The sequence below is a fragment of the Hemitrygon akajei genome, unplaced genomic scaffold (genome assembly GCF_048418815.1).
Source record: "Hemitrygon akajei unplaced genomic scaffold, sHemAka1.3 Scf000041, whole genome shotgun sequence".
In the NCBI taxonomy this organism is placed as follows: Eukaryota; Metazoa; Chordata; class Chondrichthyes; order Myliobatiformes; family Dasyatidae; genus Hemitrygon; species Hemitrygon akajei.
In genome coordinates, this window is record NW_027331927.1 from 2,296,756 (window position 1) to 2,317,477 (window position 20,722).

At 45.7% G+C, this 20,722-nt stretch overlaps 1 protein-coding gene and 1 long non-coding RNA gene across 3 annotated transcripts in view; both read right to left on the reverse strand.

Moving 5' to 3' along the window:
* The window catches only part of LOC140720303 (uncharacterized), a 1,203,583-nt gene that overhangs the window by 415,444 nt on the left and 767,417 nt on the right, over nucleotides 1-20,722 (reverse strand). The window lies entirely within an intron of this gene.
* On the reverse strand, nucleotides 1,499-20,025 carry LOC140720335 (uncharacterized). Its single transcript, XM_073035195.1, has 5 exons — nucleotides 19,918-20,025; nucleotides 16,156-16,328; nucleotides 14,842-15,018; nucleotides 2,755-4,436; nucleotides 1,499-2,504 (listed from the first exon to the last, which is right to left on the reverse strand). Exons 4-5 carry the CDS (start codon nucleotides 4,027-4,029, stop codon nucleotides 2,220-2,222), a joined length of 1,560 nt encoding a protein of 519 aa, XP_072891296.1. The 5' UTR covers nucleotides 4,030-4,436; nucleotides 14,842-15,018; nucleotides 16,156-16,328; nucleotides 19,918-20,025; the 3' UTR covers nucleotides 1,499-2,219.

Consider the following 20,722-nt stretch of genomic DNA (forward strand, 5'->3'; position numbering starts at 1 on the left):
CCTAATCAAAACGATAATTAATCGATCAACAGCCCCCAAACAACACGGCACAGCCGGACACATAACAGGGGACTTTACATCTCACAACACTGGATTCAGTTACGAAACCGGTGATTAATGTTGTTGTCCCACTGAAATCATAAGAAACGCACATTAAGGTGCATTTAAATGCGAGTGCATCCCCACAGGTGACGTCACACAGACCCCATCGCGCCTGACGTCACGCATGGGCTTCCCACACCGGGATCTGCCCTTACGTGCACAGCGTCTTACGTCATCCATGCGCTGGTAAGCTCGGGCTTTATCAGTTTAATAGCTGGGTTAATAATCACGTGACCAGCCCTCCCCCACCGCTGTCAACAGAGGATTCAGGGGCTGCTCTATTCCCATTGGTGCAAAGCGATGTCAATCACTTGTTACCACCAGTCGCAGAGGTGGACAAGTCCAGAGGGCGTTTCCCCCGCAGAGTTCGCCTCCCGCTCCGGCCTCAAACTCCACATCACAGCGGAGTAAATGTCCGTTTTTTGATTTATTTCCATTTCCCTCTAAGGGAAGTTGGGGCATTTGTGAAGCTTCTTCTGCGGCCGGAGTCTGATGTGTCGCCGAGAGGTAGGAGGAGACAGCTCGGCCCGTCGGTTTGATGCCAGTTCCCTCGGGAGGGAGAGGAGGGATTTTATTGAAAGGAAAAAGATGGTGTGAGAGGGGGCGGACAGGATGTTTGTCCCGGTGGAAATCTGTGGAAATGTCTGAGCCCACGATGGTGGCGAGCAGAGGGATTCACATTGGGGGGGGGGGAAACACCGGCAGATGGTTGACCTGTAAGTGGGGCCAATGACAGGGGTAGGAGGTGACTGGTTGGGGCAACACGGAGCTGCGGAAGATGGACATTTTATGCACAGAGGATTAACAAAGTGGTTAGAGAGTATTTGTTATAGAGTGTGCAATGAAGTTTCAATAGACTGATCCCTGAAATGGTTGGGTCATCATATGAAGGAAGATCAAATGTGATAACCCTTTCATTTAGAGAATCGAGGACTGAGAGGTGAACACATTGAAATGTACATCATTACCGGTTGAACCAGGGATCCCAGTCTCTGAAAAAGGGGGTGCATGCCTATATTTTATAATAAAACCCCTATTGTTTTACCTTTACCTCCTCTCCCAGTTTTATGGTTGCCCTGGTCCTTCACACCCCCTTACCTGCTTAAGATTCAGCCCATTACCAACAGTCAGCAATTCAGTCTTTTTGGCTTTTCCTAATGCCTTAGGGGTTGGTGCTTCCAGAAATTTATAAATGTCCATTGCTGCTGATTTCCACACACAAATAAATCAAAAGGGATTTCCCCAATCAAATCGATAATTCATCGATCAATAGCCCCCAAATTTGTTCATATCCCAGACGCAGGCCCCAAATTTGTTATGAACCATAATGCTTTAGAAACAAGCCAGCAGCAATAGACTACACTTGGAGTCTGATTGTGATGTTAAATCTGTCTTTATTAGAATCTACTTGTAACATTGCAACTTAAACAAGATAAAAAGAAGTTAACAGTGTTAAATTTGTAAATGTGTGTAAATATAACTCCCAAACTATTGAGCTCAGGGGAAACAAGGCTTGGAGTCTTGAGATGGTAAAGTATGAAAGTTCAGTTCAGCTACAGAATAGGCGATAAGAGAGAGAGATTTGCAATCCAGGGTAAATGGCGAGAGAAGGCAAATATGTAGAATTCCTCAGGTTCCATGGTTGTAAAATGAAAGAACAGTCGCTGTAGATTTTATCCGTCATCATTCCAAATCCACATACGGATTATCACCAAAAGTGACTTGTCACAAGGGATATCGTCTTCAAGTGAACTACCACACCACACCCAGGCAAGGGTTAACACATAAGTGGTCTTCACAGGATACCCCAAATCAGATCCACTCCTATGGATCAAACAAGGTGACAACCACACATTCGATGTACATGAATCGATAATTAACCCACCATTGTGGGCATAGGAAACTTCTAAACAGTGACCCTTGGTCACTAGTTCCCTGGTTTCGATCCTTCCATTTTTCCTCCTTCGTCTCCAACTGACTCTGAGTGTCTGTGTCCTCGGTTAAAACTAAACAAGCTGCGAGCGATGTAAACAAGCTGCAAGTCAGACTGAGTCGGCATCCTAATCTCTGTCTCTCTCTCTTAAAATGACAGTCCACAGCAAAGGAAACCCAGGGATTCATAACAATGGCCAGTCCTCACTGTGAACTGACTGGTGTGCCAGTAGTTGTGATGACTGAGTGAATCCTATCCGATAGTCTAAGCAGGTGAACGGCTTTTCCCCAGTGTGAACTCGCTGATGATTCTGTAGGTGGGATGACTGATTGAATCCCTTCCCACAGACTGAGCAGGTGAATGGCTTCTCCCCAGTATGAACTCGCTGATGATTCTGTAGTTGGGATGACCGAGTGAAACTCTTCCCACAGACTGAGCAGGTGAATGGCTTCTCCCCAGTATGAACTCGCTGATGACTCAGTAATGTTTATTGATTCAGAGAATCCCTTCCCACAGAATGAGCAGGTGTATGGCTTCTCCCCAGTGTGAACTGACTGGTGTGCCAGTAGTTGGGATGACCAAGTGAAACTCTTCCCACAGTCTGAGCAGGTGAATGGCTTCTTCCCAGTGTGAACTCGTTAGTGTACCAGTAGTTTGGATGATGCAGTGAATCTCTTCCCACTGACTGAGAAGGTGAAGGGATTCTCCCCAGTGTGAACTCGCTGATGTCTCTGTAGGTGGGATGACCGAGTGAATCTCTTCCCACAGACTGAGCAGGAGAATGGCTTCTCTCCAGTGTGAACTCGCTGATGTCTCTGTAGGTGGGATGACCGAGTGAAACTCTTCCCACAGACTGAGCAGGTGAACGGCTTCTCCCCAGTGTGAACTCGCTGATGACTCTGTAGGCTGGATGAATGAGTGAATCCCTTCCCACAGTCTGAGCAGGTGAACGGCTTCTCCCCAGTGTGAACTCGCTGATGTACCAGTAGGCTGGATGACTGAGTGAATCCCTTCCCACAGAATGAGCAGGTGTATGGCTTCTCCCCAGTATGAACTGACTGGTGTGCCAGTAGTTGGGATGACCGAGTGAAACTCTTCCCACAGTCTGAGCAGGTGAACGGCTTCTCCCCAGTGTGAACTCGCTGATGACTGTGTAGGTGGGATGAATCAGTGAATCTCTTCCCACAGACTGAGCAGGAGAATGGCTTCTCCCCAGTGTGAACTCTCTGATGTCTCTGTAGGGTAGATGACTCAGTGAATCCCTTCCCACAGACTGAGCAGGTGAATGGCTTCTCCCCAGTGTGAAATCGCTGATGTCTCTGTAGGTAGGATGACAGTATGAATCCCTTTCCACATTCTGAGCAGGTGAACAACTTCTCCCCGGTGTGAACTCTCTGATGTCTCTGCAGGTCAGATGACTGAGTGAACCCCTTCCCACAGACTGAGCAGGTGAATGGCCTCTCCCCAGTGTGAACTCGCTGATGATTCTGTAGGTGGGATGAATGAGTGAATCTCTTCCCACAGACTGAACATGTGAATGGCCTCTCCCCGGTGTGAACTCGCTGGTGACTCTGCAGGGTGGATGACTCAGTGAATCCCTTCCTACAGACTGAGCAGGTGAAGGGCCTCTCCCCAGTGTGAACTCGCTGATGTCTCAGTAGGTGGGATGACTGAGTGAATCCCTTCCCACAGACTGAGCAGGTGAATGGCTTCTCCCCAGTATGAACTGACTGGTGTGCCAGTAGTCGGGATGACCGAGTGAAACTCTTCCCACAGTCTGAGCAGGTGAACGGCTTCTCCCCAGTGTGAACTTGCTGATGACTCTGTAGGTGGGATGACTGAGTGAATCCCTTCCCACAGACTGAGCAGGTGAATGGCCTCTCCCCAGTGTGAACTCGCTGATGTACCAGTAGGTTGGATGATGCAGTGAATCCCTTCCCGCAGACTGTGCAGGTGAATGGCCGCCCCCTGGTGTGAACACGCTGGTGTGCCATTAGGTCAGATGACCAAGAGAATCCCTTACCCGAAATTCAGCAGATGACCAGCCTCTGCCCACTGTGATCTGACTGGTGTGTCCACAGGTGGGATGCCCGACAGAATCCTTTCTCACTCACAGAACAGGTGAATGGCCTTGCCCAGTGTGAACTTGCTGATGTACCTTCAATTGTGATAACCAAATGAATCCATTCCCACTGTCTGAGCAGGTGAAAGGCCTTTCTCCTCTGTAAGATGACGGGCTTGCTAGATGTTCAAATGACCATGTGAATCCCTCCCCACAGTCTGAGCAGGAAGGATGGTCGACTGAATCCCTTGCTCCACTTCTTAAATATCTAGACAGAGACAACAAAACTGGCGTGTCGTGTTTGAGATTCCTGGAGACAAATTCCTTCTCGTTTTTAACCTGTAAAAGATTTACAAAATCCATCAATGGGTGTAGGACAACATTTCAGATGAGTTTACTTGAGATGCCATGGTTTGATTTGGTATCACACTGTTACAGTGAGGTTAAACCCAAGTTGCAAGATAAATCATCTCTTGACTGGGCAGAGTGCTGGTATCTGGAATGACCATCAATTCCCATATGCATTTCAAGTTCCAACTCCTTAAAGTGCAGGGTTACAAGCTGCAGCTGGATGCATTTCTTCTAAGTGAGGGCATCAGGGACACTACAGGTCTCCCCATCTTCCCTCCAATACCCCCTCTAATTTGTAATAACCAGTGTGTACATAAATCTTGCACTGTGCATTTTTTTACCCAGTGACAAGTTGTGCACAGTGAATTTTTATGGAGAGGTATTCATTTTAACAGCTGGCAAATCACTGTCGATAGGAACATTGATCTCCTCTGGGTTCGATCCAGTTCATCTGCATTCTCACACAACCTATGTAGCAGGCCTGTAATGAGTAATGAAGGATTTTCTCGCCAAAGTTTTTGCATATTGTCCATATATGGTTTGCTTGCTAAGTTACGCTTTACAAAGTCAGATTTCCAAATATCACTCCACTTCTTCCCACTTGCAAATTCTCCAGCAACTTTTGCAACACCAGAATACACACAAGTATCACCAGTTTCTGTATTCCCCTGAAGCCTCCCCCAATGACTGACAGTGGTGAACTCAGTGATGGCAATGCCAATGAATATGAAGGGAAGGGCAGTAGTCTGTCTCACTGGAGCCTGGCACATTTGGGATGTGAAAGCTACTGGCTGCCCAGGACAAAGGTGTTTGCCATCATTAAGTACCCAGAGAAAATGGGACAAAACATGCTCTCACGGGTAGAAAAGTCCAGAACAAGAGGAGGTTGAACAAGCAACAGGCACAAAATGCTGGAGGAGCTCAGCAGGCCAGGCAGCATCTATGGAAAAGAGTACTAATGCTGAATTCCTCCAGCATTTTGTGAGTGTTGCTTGGATTTCCAGCATCTGCAGATTTTCTGTTGTTAGTAATTGGAGATAGAACAAAGGTGATTTTCTCAACTGGTGATGTAAAATATTTTGTTCTCTGAGTTCCTAATCCTTGCATTTAGATCGCTGGAGCTCAGCTCTGTCTGAGAGATCCATCGGTTCCCATTCACTCAGCAGCCGGAAGCTCCCCGGGGCCCGTGTACGGATCGTGGGGATGAGAGAGAGGGAAGAGGGCAGGACTGTCCCGGGCTTGCTGGCCACGGTGTCTGGATTTCACAGGAATTGTCCTGAAGTCAGTGTTTAAGATAAAAACACGGAGAATCGCTCTTACCAGCACCCGACATTTTCATGTCCTTCTGTGTACTGCACGCATGCGTGAAACTCAGGGACGTCCTCAGCCTGACGCCTGTGCATTTCATCGGCGCTTCAGCGCCGGCAAAATTCTTAACGTATGGCCCTCTGGGTAATCACGGTGCCATTAACCATTTCTGCAAGCACCGGTTCAATGTCCATACCTCATTTTTTTTATAGTGTGTATAGAAAAAAATCTGCAGCTGTTTTAACGCAGAAAGCGGTTCCCATAAGCAATATACTCAATATCTATGTGTATCTAATGCCAAAGTAAAATGCAGATATAAAACACAGGAGATTCTGCAGTTGCTGGAAATACAGAGACGCACACACAAAACGCTGGAGGAACTCTGCAATTCAGAGAGCAACTAAGCAGTGGAGTACACAGGCTAGGCATGCTGAAGGGGCTCGGCCTAAACATTGTCTTTTTATTCCTCTCCACATTTGCTGCCTGAAATTAACCACCATTATTTCGGTCAACCAGTTTACAAATGTTTCTGACCTTTCTTTTGTAGCCACATCCTGCCGGTCCGATTATTCCTCCTCGTAAACTCTAGACCCCATCTCTCCTTGCAGCCCCAAAGCCTGACTCAATCTGGCAACTCCTTGGTTTCTGACTCTGCACCATCGAAGATTCACTCGCTAGTCTGCTGTCAGACTTTAGAGGTGCATTGTGTTACGAGACAGCAGGTTCGCTTACTGTGAGTGTCGCTTTAAGTGCCTGAGTGAGGCGGGACTGTGACGTCAGAGACAGAGAGAGAGAGAGAGAACGTCAAAACCTCAGTGAGCTCATCGTCTTATTCACCCTGGAGAAATTCATGCAGGTGTATAAGATGATGAGAGGCATTGGTTGTATGGATAGCCAGAGGCTTTTTCCCTAGGGCTGAAACAGCTAATATGAGGGGGAATAGGTTTAAGCTGCTTGGAAGTAGGTACAGAGGAGATGTCAGAGCTAAGTATTTTAAACAAAGAGTGGTGTGTGTGTGGAATGCACCGCCAGCGACGGTGGTAGAGGCAGATACAATAGGGTCTTTTAAGAGACTCTCAGATAGGTACATGGAGCTTAGGAAAATAGGTGGCTATGCAGCAGGGTAATTCTAAGCAGCTTCTAGAGTAAGATACATGGTTGGCACAGCAATGTGGGACAAAGCATCTGTAATGTGTTGTGCATTTATATGTTTCCATGAAATTCATGGGAAATCTCCTATCCCATAGAGTGGTGACTAGTTGCAACCTGTCATCTCAGGGAGAGTGAGAGGGGAATGGCAGGGATAGATTTTGATATACTGATATGGAACAGAAACATGGGCAGGAATCAGATGGGCTGAGTGGCGTTTCTAGTGTACACTGTGAGTGTGGTAGAGACAGTAAGTACCTGAGACACGGGATTTGATACAGAACTGATTTATCTTTCACAAATCCACAATATTAAATGCCAGTCTAGTTTAAGGCTAACATCAACTGAACAGACTCCTCCAATGCTCAGTGACCAGGGTTCAGTCCTGGGTGCGATGAGCAGCCGCAAGAACTGCAGAATCTGACAGTAACAGTCCCTCATGAACCTGCAGCTGCCTTCAGTCACTGTGCTGGCTAAACATTTAACACACAGATGATTTGAACTTCCTCCCTGATGCAGGAGCGCTCAGACTGAAGGTGTAGGGGAGAAGGGAAAAAAAGAGATAATAAAGTTGTTTGCACCGTTAGGGATAAACAGAGAGGAAGAGGTGGAAAGTTTCTTGAATGCATCTATTTTAATGCTAGGAGCATTGTAAAAAGGTGGATGAGCTTAGAGTATGGATTGATAACTGGAAATATGATGTTGTATCTATTAGTGAAACATGGTTGCAGGAGGGCTGTGATTGGCAACTAAATATTCCAATATTTTGTTGCTTCTGGTGTGACAGAATCAGAAGGGCAAGAGGGGGAGGTATTGCAATGCTTGTCCGAGAAAATATTACAGCAGTGCTTTGACAGGATAGATTACAGGGCTCATTTAGGGAGCCTATGTTGGTGGAATTGAGGAATGGGGAAGGTATAGTAACACTTATAGGGGTGTATTATAAACCAGCTAATTGGGAGCGAGAATTGGAGGAGGAAATTTATAAGGAGATAGCAGATATTTGTAGTAAGCACAAGGTTGTGATTCTGGGAGATTTTAATTTTCCACACATAGAAACATAGAAAATAGGTGCAGGAGTAGGCCATTAGGCCCTTCAAGCCTGCACCGCCATTCAGTATGATCATGTCTGATCATCCAACTCAGAACCTTGTACCTGCTTTCTCTCCATACCTCTGATCCCGTTAGCCACAAGGTCCATATCTAACTCCCTCTTAAATATAGCCAATGAACCGGCCTCAACTGTTTCCTTTGGCAGAGAATTCCACAGATTCACCACTCTCTGTGTGAAGAAGTTTTTCCTCATCTTGGTCCTAAAAGGCTTCCCCTTTATCCTTAAACTGTGACCCCTTGTTCTGGACTCCCCCAACATTGGAAACAATCTTCCTGCATCTAGCCTGTCCAATCCCTTTAGAATTTTATACGTTTCAATAAGATCCCCCCTCAATCTTCTAAATTCCAGCGATTATAAGCCTAGTCGATCCAGTCTTTCTTCATATGAAAATCCTGCCATTCCAGGAATCAATCTGTTGAACCTTCTTTGTACTCCCTCTATGGCAAGAGTGTCTTTCCTCAGATTAGGGAACCAAAACTGCACACAGTACGCCGGCTGTGGCCTCACCTGGGCCTTGTACAACAGCAGTAGAACCTCCCTGCTCCTGTACTCAAATCCTTTTGCTATGAATGCCAACATACCATTTGCCTTTTTCATCGCCTGTTGTACCTGCATGCCCACTTTCAATGACTAGTGTACAATGACACCCAGGTCTCATTGCACCTCCCCTTTTCCTAATTGGCCATTCAGATAATAATCTGTTTTCCTGTTCTTGCAACCAAAGTGAATAACCTCACATTTATCCACATTAAATTGCATCTGCCATGAATTTGCCCACTCACCTAACCTATCCAAGTCACCCTGAATCCTCTTAGCATCCTCCTCACAGCTAACACCGCCGCCAAGCTTCGTGTCATCCGCAAACTTGGAGATGCTGCATTTAATTGCCTCGTCTAAATCATTAATATATATTGTAAACAACTGGGGTCCCAGCACTGAGCCTTGCAGTACCCCACTTGTGACTGCCTGCCAATCTGAAAAGGTCCCGTTTATTCCCACTCTTTGCTTCCTGTTTACCAACCAATTCTCTATCCACATCGATAACATACCGCCAATACTGTGTGCTTTAAATTTGCACACTAATCTCCTGTGTGGGACCTTGTCAAAAGACATTTGAAAATCCAAATATACGACATCTACTTGTTCTCCCCTATCCATTCTACTAGTTACATCCTCAAAAAATTCTATAAGATTCGCCAGACATGATTTTCCTTTCACAAATCCATGCTGACGTTGTCCGATTATTTCACTTCTTTCCAAATGTGCTGTTATCACATTTTCACAACCAACTCTAGCATTTTCCCCACCACCGATGTCAGGCTAACCGGTCTATAATTTCCCAGTTTCTCTCTCCCTCATTTTTAAAAAAAAGTGAGGTCACATTAGCCACCCTCCAATCCTCAGGAACTAATCCAGAATCTAAGGAGTTTTGAAAAATTATGACCAATGCATCCACTATTTCTTGGGCTAATTTCTTAAGCACTCTCGGATGCAGACCATCTTGCCCTGGGGATTTATCTGCCTTTAATCCCTTCAATTTACCTAACACCACTTCCCTACTAACATGTATTTCCCTCAGTTCCTCCATCTCACTAGACCCTCGGTCCTCTACTATTTCCGGAAGATTATTTATGTCCTCCTTAGTGAAGACAGAACTGAAGTAGTTATTGAATTGGTCTGCCATGTCCTTGTTCCCTATGACCAATTCACCTGATTCTAACTGTAAGGGACCTACATTTGTCTTAACCAATCTTTTTCTTTTCACTTATCTATAAAAGCTTTTACAGTCAGTTTTTATGTTCCCTGCCAGCTTTCTCTCATAATCTTTTTTCCCTTTCCTAATTAATCCCATTGTCCTCCTCTGCTGGACTCTGAATTTCTCCCAGTCCTCAGGTGTGCCACTTTTTCTGGCTAATTTGTATGTTTCTTCTTTGGACTTGATACTATCCCTAGTTTCCCCTGTCAACCACGGGTGCACTACCTTCCCTGGTTTATTCTTTTGCCAAACTGGGATGAACACTTGTTGTAGTTCATCCATGCAATCTTTAAATGCTTGCCATTGCATATGCGTGTTGAGGAACCAACTAGAGAGCAGGCCATTCCACATTGGGTATTGAGCAAAGAGGAAGGGTTAGTTAGCAATCTTGTTGGCGAGGCCCCTTGGGCAAGAGTGACCATAAGAAGGTGAAATTCTTCATTACAATGGAGAGTGACACAGTGAATTCAGAAACAAAGGTTCTGAACTTAAAGAAGGGTAGCTTTGAAGGTATGAGATATGAATTAGCTAAGATAGACTGGCAAATGATACTTAAAGGGTTGACGGTGGATATGAAATTTTGCTACACTCATTTTGAACCCCTCTGTCTCTCTGCACTTGTTCCTATCCCCGTGTCACATTAGTTTAAATCCTCCTGAACAGCAGTACCTGAATGCAAACCTAAGCCTGGGGAATCGGGACCAGACTATTGAGAGCAATTTGTGGCCTGCTGCGGCACCTTCGCAGGAGACCAAGACTTTAATGATGGGAATCTGTCCCCCCAGTTCAATGCCCTACTGCTCCAATGCTTACCAACTAAGTTAGCCAACATGATTAAATCAAATAATATGGACTGGCCTGACAATGACCGAAATCGAATGCGACGAGCTTTGACATATCATTAGGACCCAACTTTCGAATCTCGATCAACCCCGAAGGGAACTAATATTAAAGGTGAATATGCTCAGCGGGAAGAAGGACACGAGCGGGCTATATCTGAGGAACAGAAATGGGAGCAAAAACCTACCAAGGGACAGGTGGGGACAACAACCCGTTTAGAAATTGACAAGAAGATGCTTCCAACCATGAGTGCCAATCCTCAGGAAGAGCCCAATGTAATATTTCAAGTTGCTGGAAATCCAGTTCCATTTATGATTGATATGAGGGCAACCACAACCACTCTTGATCAGGAAATAGTATCAGAAAAGGGATTCCAGCTATCAGACGTTATAATCACTCTGTCAGGGTTCGAAGGCACGGAACGTACATATTCACATACCCAGCCACTCAGGTGGAATTCCAGGGGAACCAGTGTGAGGTTTCATTTACAGTCACCACCAGACGGGGGTGTAATCTAGCAGGGAGAGACTTGCTCTGTCTGTTGGAAATCGAGATTCTTTGCACAGACAATGCTGTCACCCTTGACAGGTGAACACCCGACAGCTTCTCCAGTTTCTGACGCCCAAGTGGAGGGCATTTAATTTGGACTCCACTCCTTCTGCCAGCAGCCGACCCTCATGTGACTCTGTGCTTTGACCCTACGGGGTGCGCCACTGAGGAAAGCCAATATTATGCACCCCTCGATGGACAGAAGTTCCCAGTCACGGTGATTAGAGAGGTTAAAGGAAGAAACGGTATTGCATTACTGGCCGAATTGCCAGATTTCCTTTGGCGACAGACAGAACAGGTAGTTCCCCATACCACCTTTAGCGTTTGCACTGGTTTCAAGCCAAAGAGCCCAGGGTTCCTGGCCTACACCCTAACAAAACAAGCCTCCAGCACCGAGGGAGACTGGCAAGACTTGGCCGCGGGTCTAGTCCAATACGGGAAGGAGTCTGAGGTGAAGACGGGATATCTGGTAAGATAACCTTTTAATAGTGTCCAATCCCAAGATGCTGTACCCCATCTCTGTGTAATTTCAGGCCAGGAAGTCTGTCGCACCAACTGTCTCCGTCTGGATCACCATGAAAGAAGGACAGACTCTCCCATCCATTTAGCAATATCCCCTCAATCCCGAGGCAATGTTTTATGAGGATGGAAGCTCTTTTGTGGATCCAGCAGGATAACAATATTCTGACTATGCAATAGTGATGGACAGTGAAGTAATTGAACAGGCCTCTTTTGAAGCAGCTGTCTCTGCCTAGAAGGCTGAGCTGTTTGCTCTGACTCATCCCTGTATCCCAGCAACAGACTAAAGTGGGAACGTTTACACAGACTCCCGTTATACATTTGGAATTGTACATGACTACAGGGCTCTCTGAGAACATGGGGATTCCTGACTTCCTCTGGCCACCCCGTTAGTAATGTCACCTTTGTAAACAACTTACTCACCGCTCTACAGCTACCTCGAGTTTTGTTCTTCTCAGGGGGACGCCTCTGAGGAGGAGTGAAAACTGTGGTCCCAGATGGGGGTGCCAGAAAGACCCCGACCTAGGTTTTTGGATCACCCCAGTGGGACAGATTTGTGTTCATACACAGTTTTTACCAATATTGGTCGATTAGATACATAATTGTACACACCTGGGAAAGGAGGTAATGGTTGGTAACCTGTACCCTGCACACCGGGTACGACTCCCTTGCCAGGTGGACCTTTTTGTGTCTACAAGTTGATTTTATTGAATTGCCTAGAGTACATTGCTATAGATACTGCTTAGATATTATAGATGTGTTTAGTAGATGGGTTGAAGCTGTTCCAACTACCAATAATACTGTTATGACTGTTGTGAAGGTATTATTACGGGAAATACTTCCCAGGTACGGCCTGGCAGAGATGCTGAGCTCTGACAATGACCCACACTTCGTGATGAAAGTAAACAAAGGTATACGTAATGAACTAGCTATCAAGCAACAATTCCACTGTGTACACCACCCACGGGCCGCTGACACAGTGGAGAGAGCCAATGGCACTCTGAAGAGTAAATTGGCCAAACTAACAGTGGAGACTGGACTCGGTTGAAGGTCCTACCATCACCCAGTTCCATATGAGGGTTACCCCACAGGGGAAAACAGGGTTGTCACCAGCTGAAATCATTTCTGGATGGTCCATGAAGACACCCTGGGGACTAAGACCTTGTGTATCATTGCTCCCAGAAAGTCTACCAGCAAAATTGGATATTCATACCCAAGCGGAAGACGTGGGGAAATATATATGCCAACTAACCAAAATTTTCCAAGCATACATTCACAAGTACGACAGGCTTACAAGGAAGAGAACTACTCTGCAGAGAGGAGTGACTATCCCATCATGGACCTTAGGATATTTGTTTCCTGACAAACAACTGGGATTGAGGGAACCTTGGTCCCAATTGTTTGGACCATATTAGGTGTTGCTGACCATTTACATGGGTGTGAAACTGAAGGGGCAATCTCGGTGGATACATCAATTAGGTGCCAAACATCTTACTGAAGGAACTGTGTAGAAGGTCTCTCTCGGACTAATGGAAAATGTATTGGTTGTTAGTGGTGTTCATGTTTATGTCTTTGAGAGGGCTCACCCCAGCATCCAGGGGCCCCCATGTTAACACATTTCCGTCTTTCTGTTATACCTATGCTAAACAGTTAGAACTAGGGGCCTGCTGGGTTTGTGCTGAAATTCCACAGCATGGTAAAACTATGGTTCCAATGTCAGTAATCCCGCTCAACCAGAGTGAGGAACTCTCAGCCTGGGCTTTCTCAAATAACATCTGGGGAAGTGAGATGAGGACCTGTGGTCCAGACAGAGATGACTGTGGCTGTCAGTGTTTTGAGGGATGGTGTCTTAGGCCCCCATCAAACGGAACTTCCAATACTGGGAAACATGCATCCTGGCCATACTTGCAGGTGCCCAGCAGCCGAGAGGAATAACTGAGACTGATTGATTTTGGATGATTACTTTTCTCTCCTATGGAGTAGCCAGGAATTCATGAGAGATAATCAATTTGGATACAGCACTTGAGGAGCTGGCCACAATACAGCAGGGGACCTGACAGAAACACAGGCCCAAGTAACAGAAATATCCACTGAAATGATTGCAATCTGGCAAACAGTCATACACAATCGTACAGCTTTAGAGTTTATCCCAGCTGAGAAAGAGGGAAGCTGTGCTGTTATTGACACAGAATGCTGCACGTATATTCCTGATGAATCTACTAACATTACACCCCTCTCCGAGCACACTGCAAAGGAGATTGACAGCATCAAGAAAGTAGGGCAGGATTTACACGGGTTCACCAAAGGGTCGAAATGGTGATCTTTGAAGGCCTGTTTGGTAATATGTGGGGCATGATACTGCATTATGTCCTAATAGTTGTACACATCTCTGTTACAATTACTGTTATACACTGTCTTTACCCACTGATAAGTCAATGCTGTCGTCAGTTGCTTTCTCTGTAAAAAGTTACTGCATTGTTGATAATGTAATGATCAAACGGAGGGAAGGATAAAGTCTGTAAAATGGTTAACACTTCGTTAAACAATAGCAGTCTGTTTTTCTGAAAGAAACTGCTGATGATCAACCGATGTGCTGAGTCATGTTTCTTCTTGCGGGTAGCTAGCTAGGGTTTCAAGATGCTTATCTCCTTGCGCATTCACATGTAGAGATAGGATAGCTTCAGTCTATTCTGTGTGTGTAAACCATTATGACTATTTTGTAGTTTGTCTTTAGGGGCTCCAGCCTGTCATGTAGTAAATATCTTTGGCTCCAGCCTGTCTTGTGTGGGGGTATCTGGATGGATATATCTGTGGTGTAAGGGGAATTGTTAGTCAGTTAGTGGATTGGGTGGGAATAGTCACAGACTGTTCCTGTTTGAGCGACTAACTAAGTAAGCCCCAGGTGCTTGGAATAAAGAGTTTGTACCGTACAGTCTCTGAGTGACTTTATCCAGATTTGACTTCCACAGAGTGGGAGTGGTTTTAAAGGACTGGGCTGCTGGAAGCTCATTACCAGACCTGGAGTGATTGCAACTGGGTCTGACAGAGGCATAACTGGTTGTTCTGGGCACATTCAGTCTCACTCCAACTATATCCCACCTTCCCTTATACAGGTATGTAATATCTAAAGGATCAGTGTTTGAGTAAATGAGACTCACCAAACTTTCTCCTGACTGAATCAATGGAATCTCAGAGTCTCTTGAGGCAGAGCTGTTCTCTCCAGTTAATGCTCTCAGTCCTCGGGCTGGTTCATTTGTTGCTGTTCCCTCATCTTCAGCCGTGGTTTGCTTCTAGTTGGGGTTTTTCTTCCAATAAACCTCTCACCGCAGGTCTAACTTTAACCAGAGAGATAATGAAGCACAATAACAATAAAAAGGAGAACCAAACATTTCTGGTTAATGTTACTAAGAACAAAACAATATGAGATAAGGAGGAGCCATCATTCAGTCATGGTAAGACATAAGGAACAGAATTAGTTGATTCGATCCATCTGATCTGCCCCACCATTTAACCACAGCTGATTTTCATTCCAACACCATATTCCTGCCTTCCTCCTGTAACCCTGAAGCTACTCAGCAATCATGAATATGTTAATCTCTGTCATAAATATACCCAAATGGCAGCTTCAACCAACCTCTGTGGCAACAAATTCCACAGATCAGACATCTTCTGGCCAAATTTTTTTCTCCACTCAGTTTTAACGGGAAGCTTCTTTATTCTGAGACTGTGCTGTCAGATCACAGTCTAATGGAAACATCCTCTCCATGTCCACTGTATCCAGGCTTTTCAGCATTTGGTAGGTTTACTTAACCAAACATCCCCCACCACCCCCACCGTCCCTCTGAACTCCATTGAGCACAGGTCCAAAACAATCAAATGCTCCTCATACATAACGCCGAACATTCCTGAGATTATTCTGTAAACCTTGTTCACAACAACTGTACTGAACACATTTCTAGGAATAGCAAACTAATTGGCACCAAGGTAATTTGCAGGGAAAAGTTGTGGTTACTTTATTGTTCAACTATCACAGAGTGAGCCATTTCCACTACCACATTAAAACCGGTACATTTCAGGAAACATAAACCAATCCAGAGTGAATGTAATAAAAAGAAATTGGAATTACCAAACTTCTCAGCATGTCAGGAACAGCTGTGGGGAGAGAAACAATCTTTACAATTCAGGTTCATAACATTTTGTCAGGATGACTTCATTTTCAGTTTTTAGTGCAGATCTCCAGCAACTTGAGATTCTGCCCGATTTCCACCACTTTAACCAGATTTGACTTCCACAAAATGCGAGTGATTTTAAAGGGCTGGGCTGCTGGAAGCACTTTACCAGACCTGGTGTGATTGTAACTGTGTCTGACAGAGGCATAAATGGTTGTTCTGGGCACATTCAGTCTCACCAACTATTTCCCACCTTCTATTGTACAGGTATAAAGGACCAGTGTTTGAGTTAATGAGACTCACCAAACTTCCTCCTCACTGACTCACTGGGATCTCCAAGTCAGCTGATTCAGAGGTGTTCTCTCCAGTTGATGCTCTCAGTCCTCGGGCTAGTTCACTTGTTGCTATTCCCACATTTTCAGCTGTGGTTTGCTTCCAGTTGGGGCTTTTCTTCCAATAAACCTCTCACCGCAGGTCTAACACTAACCAGAGAGCTAATGAAGCACATTAACAATGAAAAGGAGAACCAAACATTTTTGCTTAATGTTACTAAGAACAAAACTCACTGAAATTTAAACGTTGAAGCCAAATATAATCATCTCAATGAACAATCTTTTATTGCCCCTCACACATCACAAAACAATATGGGATAAGAAGGAGCCATCATTCTGTCATGGTAATGCATAAGACACAGGAACAGGATTTGGTGATTTGATCCATCTGGGCTATAAATGTGCAGGAGCAATGTGTGGTTAAGTGCCATGCTCAAGGATACAACGCACTGCCTGGCCTGAGGCTCAAACTCATGACCTTCAGATTGCTTAACCACTTGGCCACGTGCACATCACAGAAACCACTCTCCCCCCTAGACTTCCCAGTCCCTCGGTAAAGCAGGCAGTGAAATCAAAGATCTCCACAACCTGGGACGTTCTCCTTTCTCACCCACCCCAGTCCAGGAGGAGACACAACAGCCAGAAAGCTCAAGGACAAATGTGAGCAGCCTCAGGAAATGAGGCGAGTTGGGGGAAGTTAACGGGACTCAGTGACCAATGTCAGATTCCCCAACACAACATAGAGGAAGCATCCTGACCCATCCAGGGACTCTGAGCACACACCACGTCATCTTGCATCACAAAGTGAAGGGTAGGGCAGATCTGCAGTAAACAGCCTCACGTGATCTGTTGGTGGGTCTCCCATTTCAACTCTGTGGCAATAGACAGCCTGGGCTCCAGGTTTGGATTGTTCAATGCAGATTAAGTGAAGTCTACACATTTTTGACCAGCCCAGATAATTTGAAAATAAATGAGTAATTGGTCCTCAGTTCGGGGCTCACGGCCAACATCGGATCTCCCCGCTTGGGATCGGTCTCAATACTCACCGATGGGAATGCAATATCTTCGACCCAGAGACAGTGATCCCAACCCCTGGCTCCCCCACCCAGGAGGTGAGGACCCTTCCCTCGATCCCACAGATGATGCGCTTCAGCACTGAGCGGAAAAGAAAACACCGACCAGCCGGAGTCTGTGAACATGCGCGGAGTGAGTGTCACATCATCCGGAGGGCAGGGCCTCAGAAACAGATGCACAGGTGCTGCCCATCTGCTGTTAAATGGGAGGGGCAAACGTGGTCACGTGACCAGTCGGGTCTCCCACCCCAGGCAGAGTTTTCCAGCTACCCACCATTCTGTGTAAAGAAACAAACTTGCTGCTTACATCTCCTCTCACCATAAATATATTAGACATTTCAACCCCCAGGAAAAATAGATTGTCTGTCCACTCAGAATCAGGTTTATTATCACCGGTGTGTGTCATGAAATTTGAAAACTGTGCAGCAGCAGTTCAATGCAATACATATTATAGAAAGAAAAAAAACCAAAATAAAATAATAAAAATAAACAACTAAATCATTTACAGTATATCTGGGACCCTTACTCTTTGTGATTTTGATAAATGACCTGGATGAGGAAGTGGAGGGATGGGTTAGCAAATTTGCTGATGACACAAAGGTTGGGGGAGTTGTGGATAGTGTGGAGGGCTGTCAGAGGTTTCAGTGGGACATTGATGGGATGCAAAAATGGGCTGAAAAGTGGCAGATGGAGTTCAACCAGGATAAGTGTTAAGTGGTTCATTTTGTTAGGTCAAACATGATGGTAGAATATAACATTAATGGTAAGACTCTTGGCAGTGTGGAGGATCAGAGGGATCCTGGGGTCCCAGTCCATAGGACACTCAAAGCTGCTACGCAGGTCGACTCTGTGGTTAAGAAGGCATATGATGCATTGATCTTCATCAATCGTGGGATTGAATTTAGGAGCCGAGAGGTAATGTTGCAGCTATATGTGACGCTGGTCACACCCCACTGTGCTCAATTCTGGTTGTCTCACTACATGAAGCATGTGGAAACCACAGAAAGGGTGTAGAGGAGATTTACACAGTCGTTGCCTGGATTGGGGAGCATGCCTTATTAGAAAAGTTTGAGTGAACTTGGCCTTTTCTACTTGGAGCAACGGAGGATGAGAGTTGGCCTGATAAAGGTGTATAAGATGATGAGAGGCATTGATCGTGTGGATAGTCAGAGACTTTTTCCCAGGTCTGAAATGGTTATGACAAGACAGCACAATAGGTACCTGGAGAAAAATAAAGAAATACTAGCTTAGAAAAATAGAGGGTTATGGGTAACCATAGTAATTCCTAAGGTAGGGACATGTTGGCACAACTTTGTGAGCCTAAGGGCTTGTATTGTGCTGTAGGTTTTCTTTGTTTCTGTGAATAAATTAAAAATCGTGCAACAAACAGAAATACTATATATTTTAAATGTGAGGTAGTGTTCAAGGGTTCAATATCCATTTAGCAATCGGATGGCAGAGGGGAAGAAACTGCTCCTGAATCACTGAGTGTGAGCCTTCAGACTTCTGTCCCTCCTTACCTGCTGGTAACATTGAGAAATCCACATGCCCTGGGTGCTGGAGGTCCTTGATAATGGACGCTGCCTTTCTGAGACATGGCTTCTAATCCTCTGGTAATCTTATAAACGTCTATCCAGTCTCACCCCAGCCGGCACGGTTCCGGAGAAAACGACACAATTTTTTCCAACCTCCCGTTAAAGCTCAGGCCCTCTAATCCAGGCAATATCCTGGTAAACCTTTTCTGCGCCCACTCCAAAGCCCCGACATCCTTCCGAGAATGGGAGCGACCAGAACTGTATGAAACACTCCAGATGTGGTCTAACTAGTTTTATAAAGCTGCAACACAACTTCCCGACTTTTGAACTCAATGCTTCAACTGATAAAGACAACCATGCCATTTGCCTTCTTAACCACCCGATCAATCTGTGCAGTCTCTTTCAGGGAGCGATGTACTTGGAGTCTAAGATCCCTCTGATTATCAACACTGTTCAGGGTTTTGCATTTAACACTGTACTGTCTCATACATTCGACCTACCGAGCTGCCAAGATGATCATCACTAATCAAATCTCACTGAGATTTCTCAGGTCCTGTTGAATTTATTGCCAAGTGCACAAGTACGGGAAGGTACAGGTACAGAGAAACACTGACTTGTGGCAGCATCACAGGCAAGTACATTCAGATAACACACAGAACAGCAATTATACAATTCTCTGTCAGTAACAATATGGAAATATGTTTTACTTCATCCTGCTAATAGGACCAGAACAACAGGGGCTGAGCGGCGGCTCATCTCAGATGGTTCGGTGTGAAGGTCTCACAACCCGGACCGACCCCGGCAGATTCTGTGAAGGAAGCGAGGCGAGGCCACCAGTTCGGGAAAGTTCATCCCCTCCCCCTTCAGGTTTCACCGATCACCTTGTGTTTCTCTCTCCCTTCCCCACCCCCACCTTTTATTCTCCAGTCCTGCCGAAGGGTTTCGGCCGCTAATGTCGACTGTTCTCTTTTCCTGGATTCTGCCCGGCCTGCTGAGTTCCTCCAGCATTTTGTGCGCGTTGCTCGCATTTCCAGCAGCTGCAGATTTTCTCTTGTTTGAGTTCGGGAAAGTTAACTCACCACTCAACGTCAGACCTCCCCGCTCGCGACCGGCTTCAATACTCACCGAAGGAAATTGTTGATGTTGCCCCGCAGAGAATAATCCGTCTCCGGCTCCCCGTCCAAGGGGGTGAGGACCCCCTCCCGATCCCGATCCCGAACCCGGACCCGCCGCTGACCGACTTCCACAAAGAACGAAAAAAAACATCACTGCCTTGCTCGGGCCTGTGAGCATGCGCAATGTGCTTCTTTTTTGCGTCACAGGCGGTGGGCGGGGCCACGGAAACAACCCCGCAAATGCTGCCGATCTGCGGTAAAACATGATCACGTTTCGCTGGAGGGTCTCCCATGTGACCGGTGACTGTTCCTCGCTCTTCACATATTGCCCTACCCACCGCCGCATTTCCCACATTATTTCATTATTTCCCTATATCATTTCCATACGTATTTAGATTTTCCCTCTATATCTTCCCCGATCCCTTTCCCTCCAGCCCCAGGTCACAGAGTTCTCAGAGTTATAGTTTTGATTCACATCCCATCCCGAGACACAATTCAGACCCACACAGAAAATGAGCTGGTTTCTTTTAAATCAGTCAACACACACAAAATGCTGGTGGAACGCAGCAGGTCCGGTAGCATCAATAGGGAGAAGCACTGTCGACGCTTCGGGCCGAGACCCTTCGTCAGTCCTGAAACGTTCCGAAACGTGGACAGCGCTTCTCCCTATAGATACTGCCTAACCTGCTACGTTCCACCAGCATTGTGTGTGAGTTGCTTGAATTTCCAGCATCTGCAAATTTCCTCGTGTTTGCCATTTAAATCAGTCTATGTTTATAAACACTCGTTTCTATTCACATTCCTCTGGCCTCACT

Coding starts and splice junctions, on each gene's coding strand:
- LOC140720335 (XM_073035195.1), bottom strand. CDS start 4,029: ATGGCACACCAGCGTGTTCACACCAGGGGGCGGCCATTCACCTGCACA. Junction 2,505..2,754: donor ACCTACAGAGACATCAGCGA/GTTCACACTGGG, acceptor CTGAGTCATCAG/CGAGTTCATACTGGGGAGAA.